The sequence below is a fragment of the Chrysochloris asiatica genome, unplaced genomic scaffold (assembly GCF_000296735.1).
Source record: "Chrysochloris asiatica unplaced genomic scaffold, ChrAsi1.0 scaffold00093, whole genome shotgun sequence".
NCBI classification, from domain to species: Eukaryota; Metazoa; Chordata; class Mammalia; order Afrosoricida; family Chrysochloridae; genus Chrysochloris; species Chrysochloris asiatica.
Genome location: NW_006408611.1, coordinates 4,216,026 through 4,241,908, shown reverse-complemented (window position 1 = coordinate 4,241,908; position 25,883 = coordinate 4,216,026). Strand labels below are relative to the sequence as shown.

Here is a 25,883-nt window from a genome sequence, read left to right as displayed (position 1 = left end):
TGAGGGTGGTTCAAACTCACTAGTTGCTCCTTAGAAAACCTATACAGGTCATTATGAGTTAGAAGGCACTTAACAACAACAAAACATTATACAGGCTGACAGTTGTAGGGTAGTTGTAGTTTGTTGTTGTTAACTACCACCGAGGAGTCGGTTCTGACTCATAGTGACCCTTTACAGGGTTTCCAAGGCTGCAAATCTTTACGTGAGCAGAAAGTCTCATCTTTCTCCCACAGAACAACTGATAATTTTGAACAGCTCACCTTGAACTTAGCAGCCCCATTTGTAACCAATATGCTACCAGTGTGGTCCATAAAGAAAACATCTTAAAAAAAGCTTAGTACTTCAAGTGACTGTTGACTCACACATACAAAAGGGCTTCAAAAATTTCATGGAAAAAGAGAATTAAAAGATAATGGAATATTTCCATGATCATTTTGAATTTTCCTACTCTGGTTGCAAAATTGTTGTCTTCAAGTGCTCTCGAGTCATTTACAACTCAGCGAGTCTATATATGGTTTCTGAGCCTTTAAATCTTTGTAGGAGCAGAAAGCCTCATTTTTCTCTAGCATGATTATAAAAGGAATTCTTCTCAGTATTGACCGTATAAGTTAGGCCCTGAGTCGGTATGCAAGCTTGATTTTTTCTAGTCATGATAAGAATTCTAATACACATAATACTCTTGCCTGTATTTACAATAGCACACATTAGGGATGTATAGTAACTTAGCTCCAATCCTTATTTACTCCTTGTCTTACATCATGACTATGAAACATGAAAGGCAGTTTTTTTAATATTTAGTCTCATGTCCTTCAAAGAAATTTAATAGCGTCATTAATACTTATTTATGCTTAATCACTATCATTTTTAAATCTCTATAATAAAGATTTTAATATGTGTAATAATATTACACCTTTATCTATCTCATAATATTAATTTCTAGAATATCCAACTTTTTTAGGTTTCTTTCTCTATTTAAAAAAATTAACTTTTTATTGTGAATCGAGTGAAGGTTTATAGACAAAAGCATCAATTTTACATGAAAAAATATACACTTTGTTTCATCTCAATGACTGTAGTCCCCTCTGTGGAACAACAGTTATCCTGCTTCCTCCCTGTGGCCCCCAACTCTATTCCACCTACCTTCCTATCCTTTCTCACCTTCGTGCTTAGGTACATGTTGCCCCTTTGGTTTTGAATGATTGACAGTTCCATCATTCACAGTAGTATAACTTACTAGTGTTGAACACCTATCATTCTTAGAAAGTTCTTTCTTATAATTAAACTTTATTATCAAAAATTAAATTAATTTTCTCAAGACTACACTTAAATTGGAGTCCTGGTATGATACTGTGGGTTAACGTGCTGGACTGCAATGTCGATTTGAATTTCACTGACAGTGGTTCAAGCTCACCAGCTGCTCCTTGGAAGTCCTATACTGGGTTTCTATGAGTCAGCACCGACTGGACGGCACTTAACACCAACAACAATACAATACTTAAATTACCATTCAATATTATTTTCCCCAAATCTTGTACTCTTAGTAATAATTTTATTATTATCATTATTATTTGAAATTTCTCCCAAGAATACAGAAATAGAATTAGTTTCATTGTCTGCAGAGATTCAGACATTTTGGTGTGGGACTGAATCACTAGGTTTGTATTGGGAGGAGTGGCAGAGTTAAACATAGATTCTCAGGATCTAATTTCTTAACGGGAGAAAGATGAGGCTTTCTACTCCCGTAAGGATTTACACCCTCGGAAACCCTGTACAGGGTCGCTATGGGTCGGAACCGACTCGACGGCACTTAACAACAACAACAACATAATTTCAGGAGACCTGCGGAATGTTCCAGAGTTCTGCATGTTCACAGGTTCCTCCAATGTTTCTCCTGGGATTGGCAAGCAAATGGTCATTTGAGTATTTTAAGAAACATTCATTATAATCAGCATGGGTCTGAAAAATATCTTTGACATTTAGACTAATGCTGAAGGATAAGAATGGACTGCTAACTGCAAAGTTGGCAGTTCAAACCTACCAGGTACTCCTCGGAAACCATATATAGGGTTGCTATGTGTTGCAACTGTGTCAAAGGCACTTAACAACAACAACAACTTCATCTTGGGAGTCTTGATGTAGCACTGTAGGATAAGATCTGGGCTGCTGACCACAGGTCAGAGTTCAAACCCACCAGTTGTCCCTAGGAACTCTATATATGATCACTATGAGTTTAAACTGACTTGTGGCACTTAACAACAACAATAACAAATTTCCTTTTGTGCTTTCCTTTATTTTTCCAACCCTCCCTGATATTTTCAGTCCTAGTAAGCATGATATACATATACAAGGGGATTTCATGGAAAAAATGGAATGAAAAGATGATGGGACTTTTCCATGAACTTCTGAAGTACCCTTATAGACAGACTTTCTTCTCTCTTGGGATAGTCCAGTTTTTCTACCTAAAAACTCCATTCACTTATTCATGAATTACCAACCAAAATATTACCCCTTTTTGAAGCTTTTTCTGATTCCTGCCCTTTCTCCCTATATATGCCCATATCACTTTATATTTGTATGCTCATTTAAATTATTATTATAATCTCTTGTCGTTATTGTTTTATGTGTCTGTGTTCCCTGCTAATTCCATGTGTGCTTCCATGGTTCGTGGGACAGAAAATATCACATGTTATATACTCAATAAATACTTGTTAGTTAAAAAATTTAACTAACCGTCTGTTTCTATAATGGCCTCTGAAAACATATACTGGGAGGGGAACAGATGACATCTTGTCACTAATCTCTTGGGACAAATGATGGTATTTCTAACTTCCTTTTATAATCTATAATAATCTTGCTTAAGAAATTTTATCTAAATCACTACTTGATTATTTTTCTTGAGATATTCATTCTAAGAGAGCATTTAGCTTTGTAAAACTGACTTTGATCATACCATTCCATCATTCCCATTGAGGCAAGTTTAATCTTCAAAAGTGTAAGTGTTTTCCTAAAATAATAAATTCTGGAAGTTATCTTTTATATCATGATAGAAATCAAGACATTCTGTTGGGCAATCTAAACCAAGTTCTTATTTATTTCTTAAGAATCTGGGAAAGAAGCTAGGTGATATTCTGTTAGAAAGGTCAAAGTAACAACTTAGAATAAACTTGGAAGGAAAGACATGATAAATAGTGTTCTGTAAATGATGCAAAGTATACACTGAAAATCATCCATGAATCTACAGAATCAGAGAGGATTTCTAAGGTAAGTGCTGTTCTTCATCAATGTGGGTATATCAAGCCCAAGTCAATAACCTTTTCCAAGCATATCTGGGAAAAAGACTTGCATAACAAAGTGTAGTCTTCCTTAATGTTCACATCTTAATAGCGGCTACTGGGGGTAAAAAATCTGCCATGACTCTTAATCAGTAAACCCGAGATTCTGGCTTCAGGAAATCATCCGGATTATATGGATATTCCTTCACTTTGAAACATTTTTAAACCTGTCAATTATAACTCCTTCTACTTTCTTCAGAAAACTAGAATATCCCAGAGCTAGAGCTTCTATTTCCCTCATTTCTCCTTTTTACTTACTGCTCCTCCATAGTTGCTGCTATCTGTGATCATGTGACATTTTGTATAACTGAAAAAATGGCTGCACAATTGTATCTTAATAAAAGAAACTGAAGCTTAGTCACTTGCAATCTTCTATATACTCATACCTTATTTTGTAAAGTCAGAATACAATAAAGGATGAAGGGATTTAAGAAAACTGTGGAGCTGGGTTATGGGGAATAGCTTTGATTTTGATAAATGTGGCATATTTGACCTCAAGATCTCCTCAGTTCCCTTTATAGTTCTGTGGTCTTGAGGATCTAGAATGAATGCATCCCTACCATTCTTACATACAAAGGCACATATCTAGGCTATTCTGGTCTTAGCTTCTATTGAAGTCTTCCTTATGGAATCTAGTCTACCCCAGAACAAAGGAGTATTTCTTCGTTCTTTGAGCACTTATTTTCTTCATCTCTAATTGTGAACTTAGCATATACTAAACCTCATAAAAAGTTATGTTGTTGTTGTTGTTAAGTGCCGTGGAGTCGGTTCCGACCCATAGCGACCCTGTACAGGGTTTCCGAGGGTGTAAATCCTTACGGGAGTAGAAAGCCTCATCTTTCTCCCGCGGAGTGGCTGGTAGTTTCGAACTGCTGACTTTAAGGTTCGCAGCCCGATTTGTAACCACTACGCTACCAGAGCTCCTTCATAAAAGGTTATACATTCCTCAAATGCAAGAACCAGATTTCCACTTCTTTTATCCCATATAAGCACATTGTTAATGTTACTGTTGTTAAATACCATTGAGTTAGTTCCAACCTATAGCCACCCTGTATAAGTTTTTCAAGGCGTAGCTGATGGGTTTGAACTTCTTACCTTGTGGTTCACAATGCAGTGCTGATCCTACAGTGCCACACAAGGAGTCCAATAGTACGTGGTACAAATACCCTGTTCATCAACTCTTTTGAACACTACCAGGGAATTCCTGCAATACTGTGTAAGATTTGAATTTGGAGCCCCAATGACAGACCTGTCTTCATCCAGTAGTTAATAATAAGGATACTTTTAATCTCCAATAATTGAAAAACAACATAAAAGTATGGACTAAAAAATTGGACTTTCAAATAAACACATAATTAGAGGAGTTCTTGTGTGGCGCTATGGGTTAATGTGCCAGACTGCAAAGCCATTTGAACTACAAGGTCGGTGGTTCAAGCTTACCAGTTGCTCCTCAGAAACCTTATACAGGGTTGCTATGGGTCAGAACTGACTCGACAGCACTTAGTAACAATAATAAAATAATCAGAGACTTGGCTTCTCTTCAGAATATGTCAATTCATATAAAACTTTCTAAGTGATTTAGATTTAGTAGGTAATCAAATGATATTGTTCATTTAAAAGAATCTGGTTCACATGTATCTCTCATTACCAAGTAGCACTACATCAGATGGAACTAGACGTTAAAGCCTAGCTTGGCCTAATTATTTTTCTGATTTGAATAAAACTATGTCCAATTTAAAAGCTGTATCGCATTAACTATTCAATACTTTTCTAATAAACCATTTCTACGAAATATAAAACCATAAAATTTTAGACAGGAATACTTTGAGGTCAATCCTTTAAATTATCTTCATTTATGCCCTCATTTTATAAATAAGAAAACTGAGTTTCAGTAAAGCTAATTAATTTGCTATGAGTTAGTTAACTAATCAGTGAAAGAGAACAGACCACCAGTGTTCATACCCCAAATGAATGCAAATTCATTTACACTTCACTGTCTCCTTTAGAGCACAATTTATGTATGTATTTCAAAATTATAATTTTAATACATACAAAATGAATTTTTAAAACACTGAACATCACTGGAAATGAAACATGCACATGAAGATAAACAAGTGCATGCACAAGGCATTCCATGAGAGACTTTCTGAATTTGCACAAGCGCACAACACAACCGTTCTTAACTCACGAAGTTTAAAGATGATTGTGTTCCAAAGGTTTGTAAAATATGAGCATTTCTTACCTGGCAGCTGTATGAGGGGTTGATAAAAGACATTAAAAACTTCAGCTGTGATTAGACATTAGATTTTTCTGGCACTGAAGGTTTGCTTCTATCTGGGTTAGAGGAGTCTAGCACTTTTAATGGAAAGTGGAGTAACCACTTAAGAGCAATAACCCAACAGAAAATTTTGGTACCATTGCCACATTGCAGTATCAGGTCAATTGCAGGTGATTACAACACAAATCTTCTACTGTTGTGTTATGGTCCTAGTTTTCCTTATCTGGTTTGATAATGTTACAAATAAAGTCAGTTCTTTAGGTTTATAAATCTTAGATGCGGGAGCAACTTTAGGACTCCCCACAATGGACTACTGAAGAGGCCACTATGAGCTTCAGTGTTTATGAGCTATAATGGTGCCATAGATTTGAAGGAGGGATATATATACATAACAGGAAAAAAAAAAAAATGTTGATGAGAACAAAAATATTCTGTATTTTAAACAATCAACAATTTCTTTAGCACCAATGACCATACTTGCCTAGCTAACCAGGAATGTATATTTTGAAGAATGAATGCCATCCTTTTTGCAATATTTAAAAACATCCTTGATCCACACTAGAATACATCCATTCCATCCCAGTGTAAAGTAACAAGATCTTATAGTATGGTAGTCAACCCTTTTTGAAACATCAATCATGTTTTAACACTCCTTAAAATATTTAATCACCTCCATGAACTTCTTTTTCCCTTTAATATAAAAGCTGGTAGAGAGTTTTTTTAATAGCTGCTCAGGAAAGAGTAAGGAGAGAAGTGAGAAAAAATGCTCACTCCAGTTGATCTTTTCTTTCTAAACACTAAGGCATATAAAACAGCTAGTCAGTGATATAAAAACCAAACGAAACCAAGAGCAGCAGTTTTCACAGCTCTTAGCTACCAAGAGACCCTGCAAAAGAGTGTCAGTGTTAGGACATGCAACAACAACAACAAAATTAGTAACTTTAATTGTGTCATCTTTAAATAGTTAGGCTCTTAACTTGAAGAATGATCACCGTTTTTTCAATAAAACTTTTGTCTTTGCATTAGAAAACTTTAATTTGTTCACCCAAACCAAGTTTGCTGGTAATCCTTGCGTATCCATTTCCTCAAATGTTAACCCCACAATTTTAGAAAGGAAGACTGATTCTCTGAACAAATATCAATAAATGATACTCAATGACTCTGAAATCTGCCAAAGAAAAATTCATCCTCCTAACTAGCATTCCTTGGAGAAGTCCATCAAAGAACTCCAAATTGGATTCACTCCATTGCACAAAACTATGCAATGATTTTCAGTCTCAATGGGAAGAAAGACCTGAGAAATAAAGAGATGAAAATACTATTTTCATATCTCAAGCTTACATCATGCATAATGAATGTATCTGTGGTGTGGAATTCCTGACTTACATAAAGAATAAATAGGCCCTTTGCCCTTCATTGTCTAACAGTAAGCAAAGACGTAATATCTTCACTTCTATGAAACCACCCCCTTGCCTTCAGAAATAATATTGACAGTGAGAGACAGATTAGATTAGAATTTGAAGTTACTCACCATGGAGGAATCACTGCTTCCACTCCCGATCGGAGCTCCCTCAGCACAGGTTGGGAGGTGGGTAGAAAGTTGACTAGCCCTGCCCCCATCTATGACATCACAATCTACCTCATAAAAGGTAGTGAAAGTGCTCTGAACTCCTGTCTGATTTCCGAGAGATACAGAAAAGAGAGAGTGAGAGAGAGAGCAAGAGAAAAAAAAAAAATCCATAGCCTACTTGGGAAGGGATTAGGGAAGTGGAAGAGGGAGTGGATAATTGGGAGAAAGAGGCATATGAAGGAATCAGGTGGTGAAAGAGATAAGCATGGGCCTCCTTGATATTGAGCAGCCCGGCCATTTGGATTCCTCATTGGCTCTCTTAAGCAGACAAATGGACTACCTAGGTGGAGGATAAAGAAGCATCCTACATTGTCAGGCACTGCGGGGAACAATGGTAATGGGGCTCAAAGGGGATGAATCCCCTATTTAAAGCATTGAAGATCACCAAGAAAGAAAGCAAGGGCTGCAGCTCTTAAAGCCTGGGACAATTTGCAGGGATCTCAGCTGTCTTTCTTGAAGGTTCCATCGCCCTGCTGTGTGATCTTCCTCAAGCTCTCAAACTCTGCATTTCCAAAGTACATGGTTCTAAAGGGATACTTACCTGTCTCATTGGGATTACTGAAGGACTAATACAATCATGGTTGCTAGAACTGCAACTCTATTTACTCTTCCTTTTTTGCACCCTAGTATGGGTTTTATGAGGGGCACAATTTAAATGCTAAACCAATAACCAATGCATATTTTGGTTTTTTGGAATGCTTTCTTAAAATTTTCTCTTGAACATATAATATTACTGACAATCTTGACTAAGTTCTTCCATAACTACCAAAAATAATATACATCTAAAGGGGATATTTAAGGAGCCCTGGTAGCATAGTGGATTATGAGCTGGGCTGCTAAGCACAAAGTCAGTAGTTCAAATCCACCAGTCACTCCATGGGAGAAAAAAGAGACTTTCTGCTCCCATAAAAATTTACAGCCTCAGAAACCCTACACAGGGTTGCTATGAGTCAGAACAAACACAGTAGCATACCCCACCACCATCAAAGGGGGCATTCAGATCCCATCTTCAAAACAGGAGTAAAATCAAATGGAATGATTTCTACAATCATAAGATCTCCTATACTTTCATGATCAGAGGTTTGTGACAGATAGATGATCATTGCCCCCCTGCAAAAAATTTTGTCACATGCAACTCTGTTATATGTTGTTAAGTGCTGTGGAGTTGGTTCGACTTGTAGCGACTCTGTATAGGGTATAGGGTTTCTGAAGAATGACTGGTAAGTTTGAACCACCAACCTTGAGATTCAAATCACAGTTGTTTTTTTTATCTCCTGAGTTCAATTATTTGTAGAAAGCAGACAAGATGGGATAATAATATGGTGAATACTAAGGTTTTTTTTTTTTTTTTCCAATTAAGATTCGGGTGCTTAAAAACACTTTTGAAATGCTCAAGGTTGTTGAATAGGTATTTTGGCAATATAAAAGTAATTGGTTCTGTTGAAGAGCAGACAGGTTCTGAAATGATCCATATGAAAGACCTTCAGTGCCCGGTAGAAAATACAAAGAGTAAAAACATCTCTTACCACAGAAAATAATTTGGTAAAAGCAAAGATTCAAAATAATAGCTTACGATTCACAGCATCATAAATGGGTAAAGCATCAAATATGTTTCCACATGCAAATAAACAAAATGTCTTGATTTGGGATTTTAGATTCATTTTTAAACCAGTATTGTCCTATTTATACTCTTGTCATTTGGAGCCCCCTACATACAAAAGTGTATTAAAATAATCATAATTTAAAATAAATTAAAATGAAAAGCTCAAGGAGTAGTGTAAAACACAGAAGCTACTAAGTTCAAACTGATAATGGATTTGGTAACATCACTCCCATGTTGCACTTAATATAGCATTAAAGAAAATATAATAAAAAAATCTCCCAATTTAAAATAAAAGAATGCCTTTTTCCTTTTATTGGATTTTTTATGTACCTGACAGAGAAGGGGGTTATGCTTTAAATATTTTTGTTTTGCTGTCTTTTTTCACAATTTCAACAATTCTAAGTCAGAATTCAAATTTCATAAGAACAGATTTTATCGTATAGAATTTCACAATCAATGATCCTAATACATTTTATTTTCAATGATTTTTGTATATTATATATTTGATCAGTTGCTTTATCCTTGAGTAGATGTATAATTGAGATTTAGAAGTTTAAAAATACTTTTGAAAAGCTCAAAGTCATCTGGCAGGTATTCCGGCAAAACAAAAATAATATGTGCTATAGAGGAGCAGACAGGTCTAAAACTATCCATATAGAATCCAGACCTTCAATGCCCAGAGTAGCCGCTCCCTGGAAACCCTGTACAGGGTTGTTATGAGTTAGAACAGACTTGACGGCACTTAACAACAAGAGTGTACATGAAACAATCCCATTTGGTTTTATAACTTGGGCATATTCAAATTTCCCTATTGTAAAGAATGTGTTAGCCATTTACCATTCTTTCACTTCAAAATAGATTACTATGTATTAGAAACTTATTTGGATCTTCTTGTCAAATTTTAAGGGTCATTATTTTAAGATTAAGTGGTATTATTATCCATTCTTCAATCAATACATAACTCTTCTTACTACCCACAAAGAAGGTACACTTCTTTCAACATTAGAATATTATAATAAAAATGAAGTCAAACACTTCTAATATATTTGAATTAAAAACTAGATACTATAATCTCTTGAAATATACTTGTTATTGATGACCTAGTGTCTAGTATGAAATGGAGCATGACTTCAGGAACCAAATGCAAAACTAGGCTGCATCAAAAAGATGCTGAGTGGTGAAGTGTGCTGATCTTTAGGTAAATTTAGAATGATTGATTATGATAATGCCTTTGGTTATGATGTTACATAAAACAACACAACTTTCTTTGACACAAGATGCAATGCCAGGATCAGATAATTTCTGAGTTTTCTTATAGTTTCCATTAAAAAGAAGTTTTACTGAATTTATGGAGTGATGTACATTTCCCACAACATCACATAAATGGATGAGCAGCCCATCAAGACAAGATGTAAATTGATGGTAGGATTTCAGCAGTCAAGAGTCCCCGTTATGGCCACTGCAATTTAGGGCTGGATTCAAACTTGTGTTTGAATTTGGGGTAGATTTTGTTTATTTAATCTCTTAGAATAAACACTTGAAGAAAGTAAGGTAGGATGATTTATACATTTCAAAAGAATAGCCCATAGATGCATTTACAAAGTAAATCATCATGGAAGACATGATTAGGCAGGTGGCATAACATTGGACCAAAATGTTGTGATTGAATAGAATTATCTTAGCAATACAGACTCTGATTCATGTTGATAACAGAAGAATTTGAATTGGGATTTCCCACATAAAGAAGCTTTGTGTTCATTTTGTTTTATAATGGGATCTCATATATAGGGCCTTGGGCTTAACAGAGTACATGTTTCTTCAAAGATGATGCTTACTGGGAGTTCTCTGGGATATCTACTGCCCCCTTTTCTCTCGATTCGCAAAAAGAAAATGGATGAAAGAGTTCAAGAAACAGGTTGCACAGATTTGATAAAACAGTCACAGTTTTAGTCAAGTTTATTAGCTGAAAGGAATCTGTGCAGATGAAGCAGGTATACCTAGAAAACCCAAGATAGTGGAAATACTGATAAAAGAAAAGATTAAAAGTCTAATGAGGAAAACTTTCCTTCAAGAAATTGAATTAAGATGCCATATGTGAAATATATTCATTGCCCAGTAGTGAAATGATTGCTTCAGATAAAGATAACATATTCTCATGCAGTAAGAGAAATCTGAACCAAGGAAACTACACATTGCCCATCCAGAAGCTTGTCCTATTTGTAAGATACATGAGCCATAATGTGCCACATATTTCTCCTCTAAGGACTGTGATCAAAGACATATTTTATGAATCATTTAAATGAGGCTGGAAAATACACTTCACAAAATAATCTGTAGGGACAGGATGTAGACAACAGTAAGTTAAACATACTTTTATTTCTAGAATGTAGTAAATTAAGAAAAACAGTGAATACATGGAGGCTCAGCAGACACCCTTCTATTCTAGCTGAAGTTGCTAAACATTTTAGTAGCTGAGAAACTAAAAAAAAAAAAAAAAAAGTACAATATACAGCTTAATAAAAACACAGTGAACAGAAACTAACGGTGCTTTTCATAGATATTATTTGATATTAGCAGTAAAGAAACTGGAATGCCATCATTCATATCAAAATGTAGATCTGTGCCTTCTGCATTGTAGGGATGCAAAAGAATGGCTGAATTCAATGAATATGCAAATATCCTTATGTGAAAGGAAACAAAGATTACTTTCTGAAGCCCTGATTGCTACACTTTTATTGAAAATTAAGGACAATTTATGAAAACACCGATATTTTTCTAGGAAAACATTATTGTCAAAAGTGTATCAAATTCAGTACATAACAGAAAGTTAAGTGCTTGAGTGCAAGCCAAAAGGTTGGTAGTTCAAAGACATTCAAAGGCTGTGCAAGAAAAAGACCTGACCATCTGTCCCATTAACAATGACAGCCCAGAAAACCCGACCGGCCAGTTCTACTCTGCTATATGGGTTCACTATGACTTTGATCTGATTTGACAGAAAGAACAATTGAGCAAAAAGTCCTGCCTCTACTTTACTATTGGGTCTCTGTATTTACCTTGCTTCTTGCCATCTGAGGTAATGGAAAACTGTACAATATCAATGATGAAAGCCTCAGATAATCTTTAACACATGAGTTTAATATTCATTCTCTCTTTCATGTCTAGTTCCCCACCCCAAAACCCTGGTGGTGTAGTGTTAAAATGTTATGCTGCTAATATAAAGGTTGGCAGTAGTAACTCACCAGATATTTGTGGGGAAAAAATATGATAGTCTGCAGTTGCAAAGATTACATCTTGGGGAACCCAATGGGACAGTTCTACTGTATTCTACGGAGTTTACTTGACAGTTGTGGTTTTGGCTTTATGTTGTTGTTTTCTTTTGTCATTGCTGTTGCTTGGCAGAGATTTTAGCTTACTTTTCTTTACCTGTCTTCAGTCCAGGAAGTTTTAGGACAAGCCAAAATAAGAACAAGATTTAAAAAAAAAGGATTTAAGTAACCAGTTCTAAATAACCTATTTTTTAACTAGATCACTTGTTGCTGTTGTTATGTGACATCAAGTCAGTTCTATGTTAAACAGAAGTATATACAGGAAAATTTGAACACCAAGGCTGAATTTACAGATACTGTTTCTAAAGAAAGGTATCTACTCAGTGCTTTGATGTCCCATAGTTATTTCGTTCACTGAAGGGAATAAGTATGTATATTTGTAGTTGTCTTTGTTATTGTTGTTGGGTGCCTTTGAGTTGGTAGCAACTCACAGTGGACCTAGTACACAACAGAACAAAACACTGCCCAGTCCTGCATTAACTGCATAATCATTGCTACACTTGAACCAATTGCTGCTGCCACTGTGCCAATCAATCTCATTGGGGGTCTTCTTCTTTTTCGCTGATCCTCCACTTTACCAAGCATTATGTCCTTCTCCAAGGATTGGTCCCTCTTGATAGTATGTCTGAACTATGGCAGAAAAAGACGGGTCATCATGGAACATGCTGGCTGGATTTCTTCCAACACAGATTGGTTTGTTGGCAGTCCATGGTACTTTTATTATTCTTCTCCAACACCATTAACTTAAATGCATCATTGCTTCTAAGAGCTTCTCTACTCATTGTCCAACTTCCACATGCATATGAGGCTATTGAAAATACCTTGGCTTGGATCAGGTACACTTTAGTTGTCAAACTGGTATCTTTCCTCTTAAACATTTTAAAGAGGTCTTGTGTAACATATTTGCATAATATAATAGGTCATTTGATTTCTTGACTACTGCATCCACGAGAGTTGATGGTTGATCTAAGCAAAATGAAGTCTTTGACATTTTCAATCTTTTCTCCATTTAACTTGATGTGATTTATTGGTCCATTGGTGAGGATTTTTGTTTTCCTTACATTGAGGGGCAACCCATACTGAAGTCTGTGGTTTTGATTTTCATCAGAAAGTATTTTAAGTCTTCTTCGCTTTCAACAAGCAAGATTATATCATCTGCATATTACAGGTTGTTAATTTGTCTTCCTCCAAACCTGATGCCACATTCTTAACATAATCCATCTTCTCAGATTACTTGCTCAGCATACAGACTGAATGTTGTTGTTGTTAGGTGCTATTGAGTCAGTACCGACTCATAGTGACCATATGCACAACAGAACAAAACACAGCCCGGTTCTGGGCCAACCTCACAATCATTGTCACGCTTCAGCGCACTGATGCTGCCACTTTTGCCAATCCATCTTGCTGAGGGTCTTCCTCTTTTTCTCTAACCCTCCACCTTACCAAACATGATATACTTCTCCAGTGACTGGTCCCTCCTGAAAATGGGGACCCCACCACTTGCCTTGATGTCTGCTGGGTAGCAACTTACTTGTTCTAGTAGTAGTCAGTCAGACTGCCGTTATTGTTTTGTATTTTGTCACTCTTTCTTTCAAGAAGTATCTTCTGGCTGCTCCAGGCTGGTCTGCTTGTCCTTTCCAGTGGAAATTTCACACCTCAGAAGAATCTGGGTGAGGTTCAGGTTTCCACCTATAGTCTTATGTAATGCAGAGGCTCTGTAGAAAGCGTCCTTCACTGGGTACATTGTAGCCCTATTTTAAGTATTCCAATCAGTTATAGGCAGAAGACAGACTTAAAAGCTTTCTATGGTGATATTTCCATAGTATGAGAGATGAAGTTTGGCCATCCTGGCCTCCAAGGAGCACTGTGGCTGCACTTCTTCCAACACAGATCTGTTAGTTCTTTTGGCAGCCCATGGCACTTTCAACATTCTCCTCCAACACCATAACTCAAAAGCATCAATTCTTCTATAGTCTTCCTTATTCATTGTGCAGCTTTCACATATCTACGAGGCTACTGAAAATACCATGGCTTAGGTCAGGCACACCTTAATCCTCAAGCTGACATCTTTGCTCTTCAACACTTTAAAAAAGTCTTGTGCATCAGATTTGCCAAACGCAATACATCATTTGATTTCTTGACTGAATAAGTATGGTGAAATAACACAATGCTGATGCACACCTTTCCTAATTTTAAGCCATTCAGTGTTCCCTTATTCTATTTGAACAACTGCTTCTTGGTCTACATACAGGTTCCTTATGAGCACAATTAATATTCCAGAATACTCATTCTCCACAATGTTGTCCATAGCTTTTCATGATCCACACAGTCAAAAGTCTCTCAGTAGTCAATAAAGCACTGATGAACATCTTTCTTTTATTTTCTACTTTCAGCCAACATCCATCTGATGCAAGCAATGAAATCCCTCTTTCCACGTCCTTGTCTGAATCTGACTTGAACCTCTGGCAGTTCCCTATCAATGTACTATTGCAACCATTTTTGAATTCTCTTTAGAAAAATTTTACCTGCATGTGATATTAATGATATTGCCCAATGCATTCCTCATTCCTTTGGGCCACCTTTCTTCGGAATGAGCACAAATATGAATCTCTTCCAATGACTTGGCCTGGTAACTGTCTCCAAAGTTTCTTGGCACAGATGAGCGAGTTCCTTCAGTGCTGCATCAGTCTGTTGATTTCAATTTGTATTCCATCAATTCTCTGAGGCTTTGCCAATGCCTTCAGGGCACCTTGGACTTCTTCCTTCAGTATCATTGGCTCTTGATCATATGCTACCTACCTTACACATAAAAAACAAGTTAATAATGCAGGGGATTTTCCAGAGACTCTTTTGGACATTAATAATTTAAAGCATACTCATAAAGCTCTGGTAGAGTAGTGGTTACAAATCGGTCTGCGAACCGCAAGGTCAGCAGTTCAAAACTACCAGCTGTTCTGCAGGAGAAAGATGAGGCTTTCTGCTCCCGTAAAGATTTACAGCCTCGGAAACCCTGTACAGGATCGCTGTGAGTCGGAACCAACTCCATGGCACACAGCCACCACCACCAATAAAGAATATCTTAGAGTGCATTCAGAAAATGATCACATATGGACATCACAAAATTAAAATATGTCTCATGTGAAAACTGTGTAAGAGTATTTCTTAAATAGCGTTGTCTGTCTTTGACAGATGTCATGAGATATGTGGAACCATCTACCTACATGTACTTCCTACATGTCTAATTTCTCTGTTTTCACAAAGTGCTGTTATTCCCTTCTTGGCAAACTATTCTAGGGATAAAAAATGAAATGTAAAGACATTAATTGCTTGTAGATGCATTTCCTCTTGTAAGTAGAAGTTTCTAAAATGTGAAAAAATGCTAAGATCCAAAGGAATGAAAGCCCATTGACTGAATGACAAGTAATGGCCTTGATATTACTGGAGCTCAGAAACTCTTCTTAAAGCCACTAACTCCTTCTATTCCTGAAAAGAAGAATTCATTCAAATTCAAATGACAAATAGTTTGAACCTCAGTCTACAAGTTATGGTGATGCAACCAAATCATTGCACTGAGTAAACAGAAAGATAGGTTAATCCATATCTCTGTGCAAGGGAAAAGAGTTATCTGCTTGGTTCAAGTCCCAACACTGTTACAATGTAAACGTTTTCTTATTTTAAAATGAGAACACGGAAATTCTCTGTACAACACCAGTATGATCGTCTACTGGTTTCACTCCATCAGAATAACTAACTAATCTTTGTTTCTGATGAGGAGAACCCATTAGGTTGATAAGTTTAGGGTAAATGAAACTAATTATGTAATTGAGGAGCCATATTTTCTTATAACAAAGCAGTACACCATCTTCCTTTGCATGCACAGACTGTCTGAATTCAGGGAGTCAGCAAACATAGGTACAGTGTGGCATATGCAAAACTTCCTATGATGCTCGACACCCAAACAGGTTTTTGTATTCTTATAAAATTCCTACTAATTTTCCATTTCTCCCAAAAAGAAATAGCTTTGCATTGGTAAAATGCCATTTTTATAACACTGAAAGAATGAACATGTACTGAAAAAACACTTAAGGGTTATTCCCCCTCTAAGGAGCTCTGGTAGTGTAGTGGTTACGAATCGGGATGGGAATCGCAAGGTCAGCAGTTCGAAACTACCAGCTGTTCCACAGGAGAGATGAGGCGTTCTGCTCCCATAAAGATTTACAGCCTCAGAAACCTTGTACAGGGTCGCTATGAGTCGGAACTGACTCCAGGGCACACAACAACAACAGGGTTTACATAAGTTGAGTTGCTTAACTATCAGTGACCATCCATTCTGATACAAATGGTAACTAGAGGAGACTTCCAGTAGGAAGAATTTAAATAGCTCTAGGTGTATTCTCATTACAGGCTTGGGGAATAAGTTTTGGAGAGAAAGACAATTAGGCAACAATCTATCTTAGGCAAATTGTGTGCAAAGAAATACTGCAATGAGAAATACCTGGTGAACATTCTTACAGTCACAGAGGAGTCCCATGAGCCCCCTTTCCAGTTTTAGAACCTGGATATTATTTTTTCTTGTTTTATCTAGAACTGGATTTTCTTACTCTTCTCACACCAAGAAAGGGTCTTTAAGCCCAAATATTTAATGATCCTTCCTTTAGAAGGTCTGCACAAGTCTTTTGAACTTCTGTAAAGGCTCTGAATATATACTACCTTATTCAAATGAAGCACCAAAATGCATGCTAAACTGAAATTTTAATAGAAACTAAAGTAGTTAACTATTTGGCCTGTTTCTGTTGATCAATAGAGATAAACAAGAATTTACTACAGACAGCACAAGGAGAATTTAAAGGAAAAAAAAAAAAAAAAAAGACTCTCCTAAAAGAAGAGTCTTTAAAGGTAAATGTAAGGTCTACATAATTAAGTATAATGCTATATAATTAGGTACAATTTCAATGACTGCTTCATCCCATTACTAAATACTGGCATTTTTTTTTTATAGAGGCAACACAAGAACTGTTCAACTACAATTGAATCCTCATCTCAACAAACCATAATTACACACATAATTATAAACACACACATACACATAAACAAGAGGTCTTCAAAAAGCTCATAGGAAACCTACATTATCTTTTAATTCCATTTTTACATGACTTTTTGAAGCCTCTGTATGTGTATATATTGCATAGAGAGGATTCACATTTGGAAAAAGATTTAAATGGCAAAGAACACAAGTGATAGTGCTTCATGTCTCCCATCCAAGTACTAACCAGGTTCAACCCTGCTTAGCTCTGGAGATCAGACGAGATCTGGTGCATTCAGGGTGGAATGGCCCTAGACAGTGCACAAATAAACTCCAAATTATATTGGATCAGGTCAAATTTGTGAGCCATTTTATTCAGTTTTGCTTATTGCTTACTAGATGAGAGAAAGAGTAAATGTCAAAGCAAATGATGTGTGTGTGTGCGTGTTTCTGATTGTATGCTGGTGTCAAGTATATCTGATTTGTATATTATTACTTCCAATGCTTTTAGGAAGGGGTTTAATATATCACCATGATTATTCATTGTGATTTTAATTAGTGTCCACATTTTATTTTAATGATGCAAAACATGGGCAAATGAAAACTGTAACTGACTCCTTATTCACCAAATTTCTCTTTTCCAATTCAAATTCTACCTATATCACAAATTATTCTTGCTCACCTTGTCACATTTCTCTCCACAATCCAATTGAGAGGATTCACATTTGGAAAGAGATTTAAATGGCAAAGAACACAAGTGACAGGGAGACATGTCTGAAACTACCTTTCACATTAGAGTCCGTTTCTCATTCCCTCAGGTATAGTTCAATCAGCTCCATTCAATCAGTCATAGGACTTATGTAACTAATATCCTTGCCTCCAAACTCTGAATTGGCTATAACCGGATGTCTTATTCTATTATTCCAAGATCTTGTTAGTATGAAGGAAGTCATTTATATATAGTAACATTCATTAAAAATCTTTCCATTTTCATGTGTAGTTAGCGCTACGGTACATTTCTGACCTGAACATCAAACTCCTGTCCTGAATAGGTTACCACTCTGTGCTCTGGTTTCATTGTTACAGTGGGGTTCTTACTAGGCTTGACTTCTTTAAAAAATAATAATAATAATAGGTACAGTTTTTCAGTTTTATCAGAATGCTTGATATCCAATGAGCATAATTATAAATTTCTACCTTAGTATTTGAAATCTCATTTAGAATCATACATAAAACATAGTTAAAGATAATCAAAGGTCATGGAATGATATTTATTTCTCATACCCACGAGCATGTCTCCATTTTTAAAGTTAAAAAAGTAACCAGCAAATGTTCTTAAGCCTAATGAATAAAAACCTTAATTAAAAGCATGATCATTAAATAGGCAGGTCATTTCTATATCATGGATATCTTTATTAAGTTGGAACATATTTGTATTAAAAATTAATGTTTACATATTTTTGCTGGCTCAACTTTTCTTTTATGATGAATATAATGCTGTCCTGTTTAATGGACATTATCTTTACTGAACTCATATATGATCAACTACGTCTGTTTCTCTTTACTTTGTCTTCTTTCTTTCTTTCCTTCTTTCATCCCACCTCCATCTCATCTTTCTTCCTTCTCTGTTTTTCCTCTTTACTTTTTTCAATGCTCTTTGTTCCCAAAAATATGTCAACGGGTTTAAAAGAGTAATAAGTAAACAAGTAAACATTAAACTACGCAAACAAATGAATCCACCATGTAGACTAACTGATTGTTTTTTAAAATTGGCCCTCAGTAAATTATAGACTGCTTGTTTTTTCCTATCGCCCTCAATTTCCTCCACTTTTCAATGCAACATTTTGATCAATGTGTTACATTTTATCCTTTGTCATGTTCCCTCCCTCTCTTACCACTTAGTTTCTGTTTCAGTCAAATTAGTTCACAATTGCATCATCCACTTTGAGATTTATTAAGAATGGTACCTTTTGCATATTGAAAAGGATTGTCCCCATTTATTAAAAAACATGATTCCCAGAAAGGAAATTAATGGTGCTTCTTAGACAACATTTGTATGACCAAGAAGATATCCATATAAACATATATGCTGGACTACTTGATTTCTGTCGATCCCCATCATGACCCATGAAGAGCTTGTATACATTCTCACCATGATTTGTTGAGTTTTCCTGCCATGCCTCATAAGCAAAAGGCAAACACAACAAAAGTGGCCTTTCCCAGTTTGTAGACATAAAGTTACATAGAACATAAATGTGCTGACATGGTACACAACTGTACAATGTTTGCATTTTACTTAATACCATCATCATGCCAGCACAAGAATACAAAAAGACAGCTCTCTTTTGAAATCCAAACCATTTTCCTTGACAAAATGGAAACAAAAAATCTACATCTCTTTTGTTTTAGTGGAGAATTTGGCCTCTAGCAAATATACTTCTCTGTGGACTTTTATATATATAGAGTCTTCAAAATGTTCATGAAAAAAATCTATTCTTTTTCAATTCCATTTTTTTATGGACATTTTAAGCTCACTCATACTTTCCAGAAGAAGCTGCAAGTTGAGTTCTATATACAAAAACACACAGCAAAAACAGGAACGAAAAATCGAGTATTTCTTCCCTTGGTTTTTTTTTTTTTTGAATGCACATTAATTTACAGTGGCTTCTCCTGAAAACACAAGGCAAGTTTTTCATACCTAACCACAAAGTAACTGGTGGCCAATGAATATATGCATTTTCTTGGCAAAATCATTGAAAGTTTGTGTGTATGGGGTCTCACTTGCTTGATTTTCAGAACTTCAATGAAGGCTATTTATGGCTATTTTGCAAAATAAACATATTGATTTCTTTCTCCATTGGTCCTCAGTATAGGAGGATGAAGAATAAGATGGTTGCAAAGACAAGCAGACTACAGAGGCAGGGATGGCACCAAACAGCAATCAAGCTTGAGAAAATTATGAGAAGCTAAGAGCAGACCCCAAACTGCGCAATATACAGCAAACCTTTATGATGCATTTGACTCAGAATTATTTATAAATGGTCAAACGTTCCTCTAATAGGAGCATTCCCCCATGCAAAGATTTATGAACACTGCCAATAAGGCTAAAAGAAGGAAACAGGCTTCTTGATGGTGTTCTTCATCCCAAACACCTTCTTCGCAAATGCCAACAGTGCAAGTGATAAAAGCCAGTGATGATTTGGGCTACATCTAAATGAGGAAAAGACAATGGAAATGAAACTCTGGAGGCAATGACTATTAACAATGGGTACTGAGAGGATGATGGAAAGCAACTCTGCCAGTAAAATATCATCCAGAATGAGGTCATGGAGTTTGAGATCCACAAAGATGCTTTGTGCATCATGTAAATAATAAGATTTGGAAAATAACAAATGAAAGCACACAAGGCAAGCTGAACAAAAAGCACTCAGTTCCACAGGTGCTATGTACAGATGGACATGGAAGCTGCATGGTATGGGAAACTATACCATCGAGGCTGAAGATAAGAAAGAAAGCAAGGGAGATGCAATGTTTTGAGCACTTCTTGGCTGAGAGACTTCCTAGTAATCACCAGCTTGGCAGAGAGGACACATTGCAAGACAGATTGCTCTTGATTGTTGAAGAATCTTGAAGCATGACCATTTTGTAAATGCAAAGAGGTGACTGTTTTTTGGAAAGAGGCACAAAATAGCCAATTTATTGGACTCTAGGTGTGACGGCATGGAGTGGGCTTTCCAGATGGCACGTCCACACCAGCCAGACCAGCTCTTTTCCCAGCGACATTTTTGGCAAGGCAAACAATATAAGAAAGGAAGCATTTGGGTTCAAGAATCATTTCCCACCTGTTTGTTTGTTTCCTAATGGTCTAACAGCTGAATTTCTGAAAATGGCTTTGGAAGAAATTGAATTGCATGACCCGTCTGATTTTTATAAGACATTAGCCATGTAAATAATGCCAGGCTCCTGGTAATGCCACACTTAGAAGGGCAGCACCCTGCTTGACTGGGAAAAGAACTAAAAGTTGCAGAGCCACACCTCTGGTACCACAAATGAGTTACAATAAAGGGCACCTTGTGTTGAGAGAAAGGGACTGAGGGAGGAACAGATGTCAAAATGAAGAACCTCATCACATACATTGGGAATCTTGCCAAGAAATTGTGATTCTTCTAAATATTTGTTGACCTTTTCACATCTATGATTTTAATGAAAATGGGCCAAATAATTATATTTTCATAAGAATAGCAACATTAGAGTGACTGAGCAAATATATATATATATATATATAGTTGTTAGTATTTGGCAACAGCACATCAACCTGTTTAGAATTCAAAAACTAGATTTCGAGGGTTACTAATAACCTAGTATGCATTGGAACCTGAATGAATGAATTCCTATTATTGTCATCATCTCTAACATGTGAACACAATCCACACATAGAGAGGCTGGCTCCTGAACAGAGAATGAAAATCACTAGGGCTAACAAAGGGAAGTAGACTCACAATAAGTAAATATATAAAAGCTCCAAATAATTATAATAGTCACAGCTTGGCAATGAGTTTCCAGACTATGAAATTAGTTTTCTTGTGAAGAATGGAGATTTTACAAGGCTAATATAAACATGGGGTAATTGGAAAATCAAATTGCTCTTTGTGAGTTATTGTAAAGTCTGGAATAATGGTGATAACATTTTAAAAAAAACAAAACAAAAAAAACTCCCTTGAATCACTGGAGTTTGGTTTTTAAACAGTACTGTTGCCAAGAATGCTTGCCTTGGAAGTATAGCAGAGGGAACTTTAAATTGCAAAGCCCCAGTCCCGGCTTACCCCTGATACAATGAGCTCTCCTCCCAGATTCTGCACTTCTGCCTTCACCTTGCTGCAGATATTGAGTTGATGGCAATACAAGGCAATCCGCTGAAGGTAGGCTAATAAATCTTGCTTACATGCTGAATCAGGACACTGTAAAACATTTTTAAAAAGCGATCTCAATTAGTAAGTACTCAACAGTTTCTAACACTCGCTGTATAAAAGCTGCAAGAATAAAAGGTTTCAGTGTCATGTACTTTAATTACATCCATTTAACTTAACTTCTCATTGCGCATTTTAGGAAGACTATAGCTAATTGGTAGCGTAGTGGTTACGAATCGGGCTGCGAACCTTAAGGTCAGCGGTTTGAAACTACCAGCCGCTCCGCGGGAGAAAGATGAGGCTTTCTACTCCCGTAAGGATTTACACCCTCGGAAACCCTGTACAGGGTCGCTATGGGTCGGAACCGACTCTAAGGCACTTAACAACAACAACAATAGCTAATTGTTTAGAATGGTTAGCTTTATGGTTGTTGTTGCTTTGTTGTTGTTTTAAGTACCGTGGAGTCGGTTCCGACACATAGTGACCCTGCACAGGGTTTCCAAGGCTGTAAATCTTTACGGGAGCAGAAAGCCTCATCTTTCTCCTATGGAACGGCTGGTAGCTTCGAACTGTCGACCTTCAGGTTAGCAGTCCGATTCATAACCACTATGCTACCAGAGCTTTACGGTAGTAAGATTTTATAAATAGAATTTTGAAGACGTTCTTCAAAATATCATTGGGAATTCTGTGTTTGTGGATATTTGTAACATTTGTCTTCAGAATTGTTAAGGAAATTAAATGTTCTCCACTTGTTTTCCTAGTGTTCCATTCAATTTTCACTACATTAAAAGCTCCTTAAAACAACTAAATAATAACACAACAATAGTAAAATAAATACCAAAACAATTGGATGTTAGAAGTAAATTCCTCTATATGACAATCCCTCAGCCATACTATAGAGTGGAGTTTCAACTTAATTAGCTGGGGAAAAGATCAATTACTTTCCTTTTGCCTCCAAAGGAATATGTTTTTTACTCAAATAAATCTATATTACTTTTGCATTCCCATACTTATCAAAACTCTAGTAACATAATAAACTCCCTTTAAGTAAGAGATGCTGTGACAGCTCATGATTAATGTAAGAGACATAGATTTGAATAGAACGAATTTGAAGCCAATAGAATGTACCAGGTCAGCAGTGACTGTGGATGTTGTTAGTTGCTGTTGAGTTGACTCTGACTCATGGTGAACCCAGGTACCATAGAATGAAAATTTGCCAGGTCTTGTGCCATCTTCACAATTGTTAGTATGTCCAAGTCCATTGTTGGGATCAATGTGGATTTTGAGTACCTTCCAATCATCGTTCAGCACTATATCAAACAGCATTCTGTTATGATCACTGGATTTTCAATGCCTAAATTTTTGGAAGCAGTTCACCAGGCCTTTCTTCCTAGTTTACATTAGTCTGGAAACTCTACTGAAACTGAAACCTGCTGCTATTTGAATTACTGAAACATAACTTCCAGCATTGTAGTAACCTACAAGCCACCACCGTATAAAACTGACAGATGGGTAGTACAGTTATGGTTGCCATTGTTGTTGGCTGCTGTTGAACCAATTTTGACTCATAGAGACCCCATGTGACAGAGTGAAACTGCCCTGCATAGTTTTCCATCTGTAAAATTTCTAAGAGAAGATCCCAAGTCTTTCTATTGTGGAGCACTGGGTTAGTTCCAAGCACCAATCTTTTTGTTATTAGCCAAGTGCTTAGTCATTGAACGACCAGAACTCTTAGTGACCTGTATTCATTATTGTGACTGAAGTGGGTAGATGTCTTTTAAGTACACAGTTTAGTAGAATTCTTCCAGAGACGTTTATATGACTTACAAAACATTGGCTGAAATGCCAATGGCTGTCTGGCATTTCAAATATATTCTGTTTAATAATTCTGGTTTAACTGCATACTTTTAAAGGAACTAAAACTGCCAAATAAGTTGATGAAACACAGTAAGGTATAAGTATCTACAGTCAAAAAGGAACTATCTCATTTAGAAAAAGAATATGCCACCAAGACTTCAAGCTAAGTTTAACTTCAAACTCCAGAAAGAGAATTCAAGAAAGAATTCAACAGTATTATGAAGTTAGTAGTTTTGACATACCACTTATTTAATAAGCAACAAAGGAGTCTCTTTTATACTTACTACTTAACATTGTGATATATATATATATTTTTGTTGTTGTTGTTGTTGTTGTTGTTGTTTTTACTAACTGTATTTATCAAAAAAGCATCCCAGGGAGACTGTTTTTAGCATCCTACAAGTACTTAATACTGTAATATTTATCCCACTCCAGAGATCCATATACTGAAAGGAATTAACTTTAAAATGGTATCTCCCTACAGGGTTGACAAGACTTTCAATACAAATACTTTGCAACAAATTAAACTGGAAGGTCTATCTCAATGGAACAGTAATTAAAAATGCAACAGTCCGTAAAAAGTTTATATTACATGCATATCTCAAATCTTCATAAAAATATTTCCAGGCAAAATAAAGGCAACCAATCAACTCCTTGGTGATGTTCGCTCCATTCTGTTGTTTAAAACAAAGCATAAATATATATACAAAATGGCATGATAGGCCAAGAAAATACTCCTATACCATGGAAAAAAGTCCAGAGCTTGAGAAAGAAATGCACAAGTCAGACAAAATTTTTAAAAAAATTCAAGGTGAAATGATTGTGTTTAATCTTCATCTGTGTGTTTTTAATAGTCATTATTAAATAGCAAAGGAAACCTGTTGGTGCAGTTGTTAAGTACACGGCAGCTAAATGAAAGGTTGATAATATCAACCCACTAGTGCTGTGAATCAGCACTGGACAGCAAACCACAAATTTGGCAGTTCAAACTCACCAGCTGCTCCTCGGAAACCCTATACAGTGTTGCTATGAGTCAGAACCAATTCGATGGCACTCAACAACAAAAACAAGTCAGTCCGCAGGAGAAAGATGTGACAGTGGTTTTGACATACAGTAAAAGATTGCACTTACAAATATATTGTCCTATGGCAATATGGATCCTAGTGTGGCTTTGGGGGTAATGCAGTGAACTGCAAGGTCAGTTTGCACCACAGGGTAGCTATGAGTTGGGACAGATTTGATGACACTTCTTAACAATAACAATGGCAATATGAGAATTCATACTTTATTATACAGGGTTACCATGGGTCAGAATCAAATCAACGAGCATGGATTTGGTTTGGATAAAGTCACTATGAGTTGGAATTGATTTGATGGCAACAGGTTAACTAAAAAGCAGGATGAATATTCTGATTTTAAAATGAATCTAGAACCCTGGTGTGTATGTGTGTGTGTTTTCATACATCAAAATTGGTTTGGACTATTGCTTCTAGTTGCATAATGTTTGGAGAATAAAATTCAAAATGTGAATGAAAAACACAATCAACAATGTTGAACTTGAGGAGTCTAAATATATTTAGCTATTAAGATTCAGAATATAATGGAAAATTCATCTAAACCTCACCTAGTCCTCCCTGTAAAGGAAGGAGTCGTGTCTAATAAAAGTCATCCCAGAAACAACTATCAATGCATGGTCACTCCATATGTCCCCATGCCCCTCTTTATTTGAGGGAAAGAATGTGACATCTTTCTTGTCTGGGACTTTTCATGTAGATTAACTGGCTCGCCTTCATTTTACATGAAATTTTTGTAATACTTTTGGAACTCTGATCAAAGAAGCTCAACTTATCCTTTAAATTGAGGTTTATCTTTTCCTGAAAGTAGAAATAAAACTGGTTTCGTCTTCTAATTCCCTAAATAGTGGGGT

General features: G+C 36.2%; 1 protein-coding gene across 5 annotated transcripts in view; it reads right to left on the bottom strand.

Moving 5' to 3' along the window:
• Window positions 1–25,883, bottom strand: part of CTNNA2 (catenin (cadherin-associated protein), alpha 2) — a 1,482,995-nt gene that overhangs the window by 30,443 nt on the left and 1,426,669 nt on the right. For 3 of the 5 annotated variants that reach the window (XM_006866584.1, XM_006866582.1, XM_006866585.1), the window contains one exon: window positions 22,016–22,150. The exons of 1 other annotated variant lie outside the window; for it this stretch is intronic. In XM_006866584.1, the coding sequence (XP_006866646.1) occupies window positions 22,016–22,150 (135 nt within the window). Of the gene's footprint in view, window positions 1–7,141; window positions 7,286–22,015; window positions 22,151–25,883 lie in introns of all 5 variants that reach the window. One more of the 5 variants, XM_006866581.1, reaches the window with a different exon arrangement.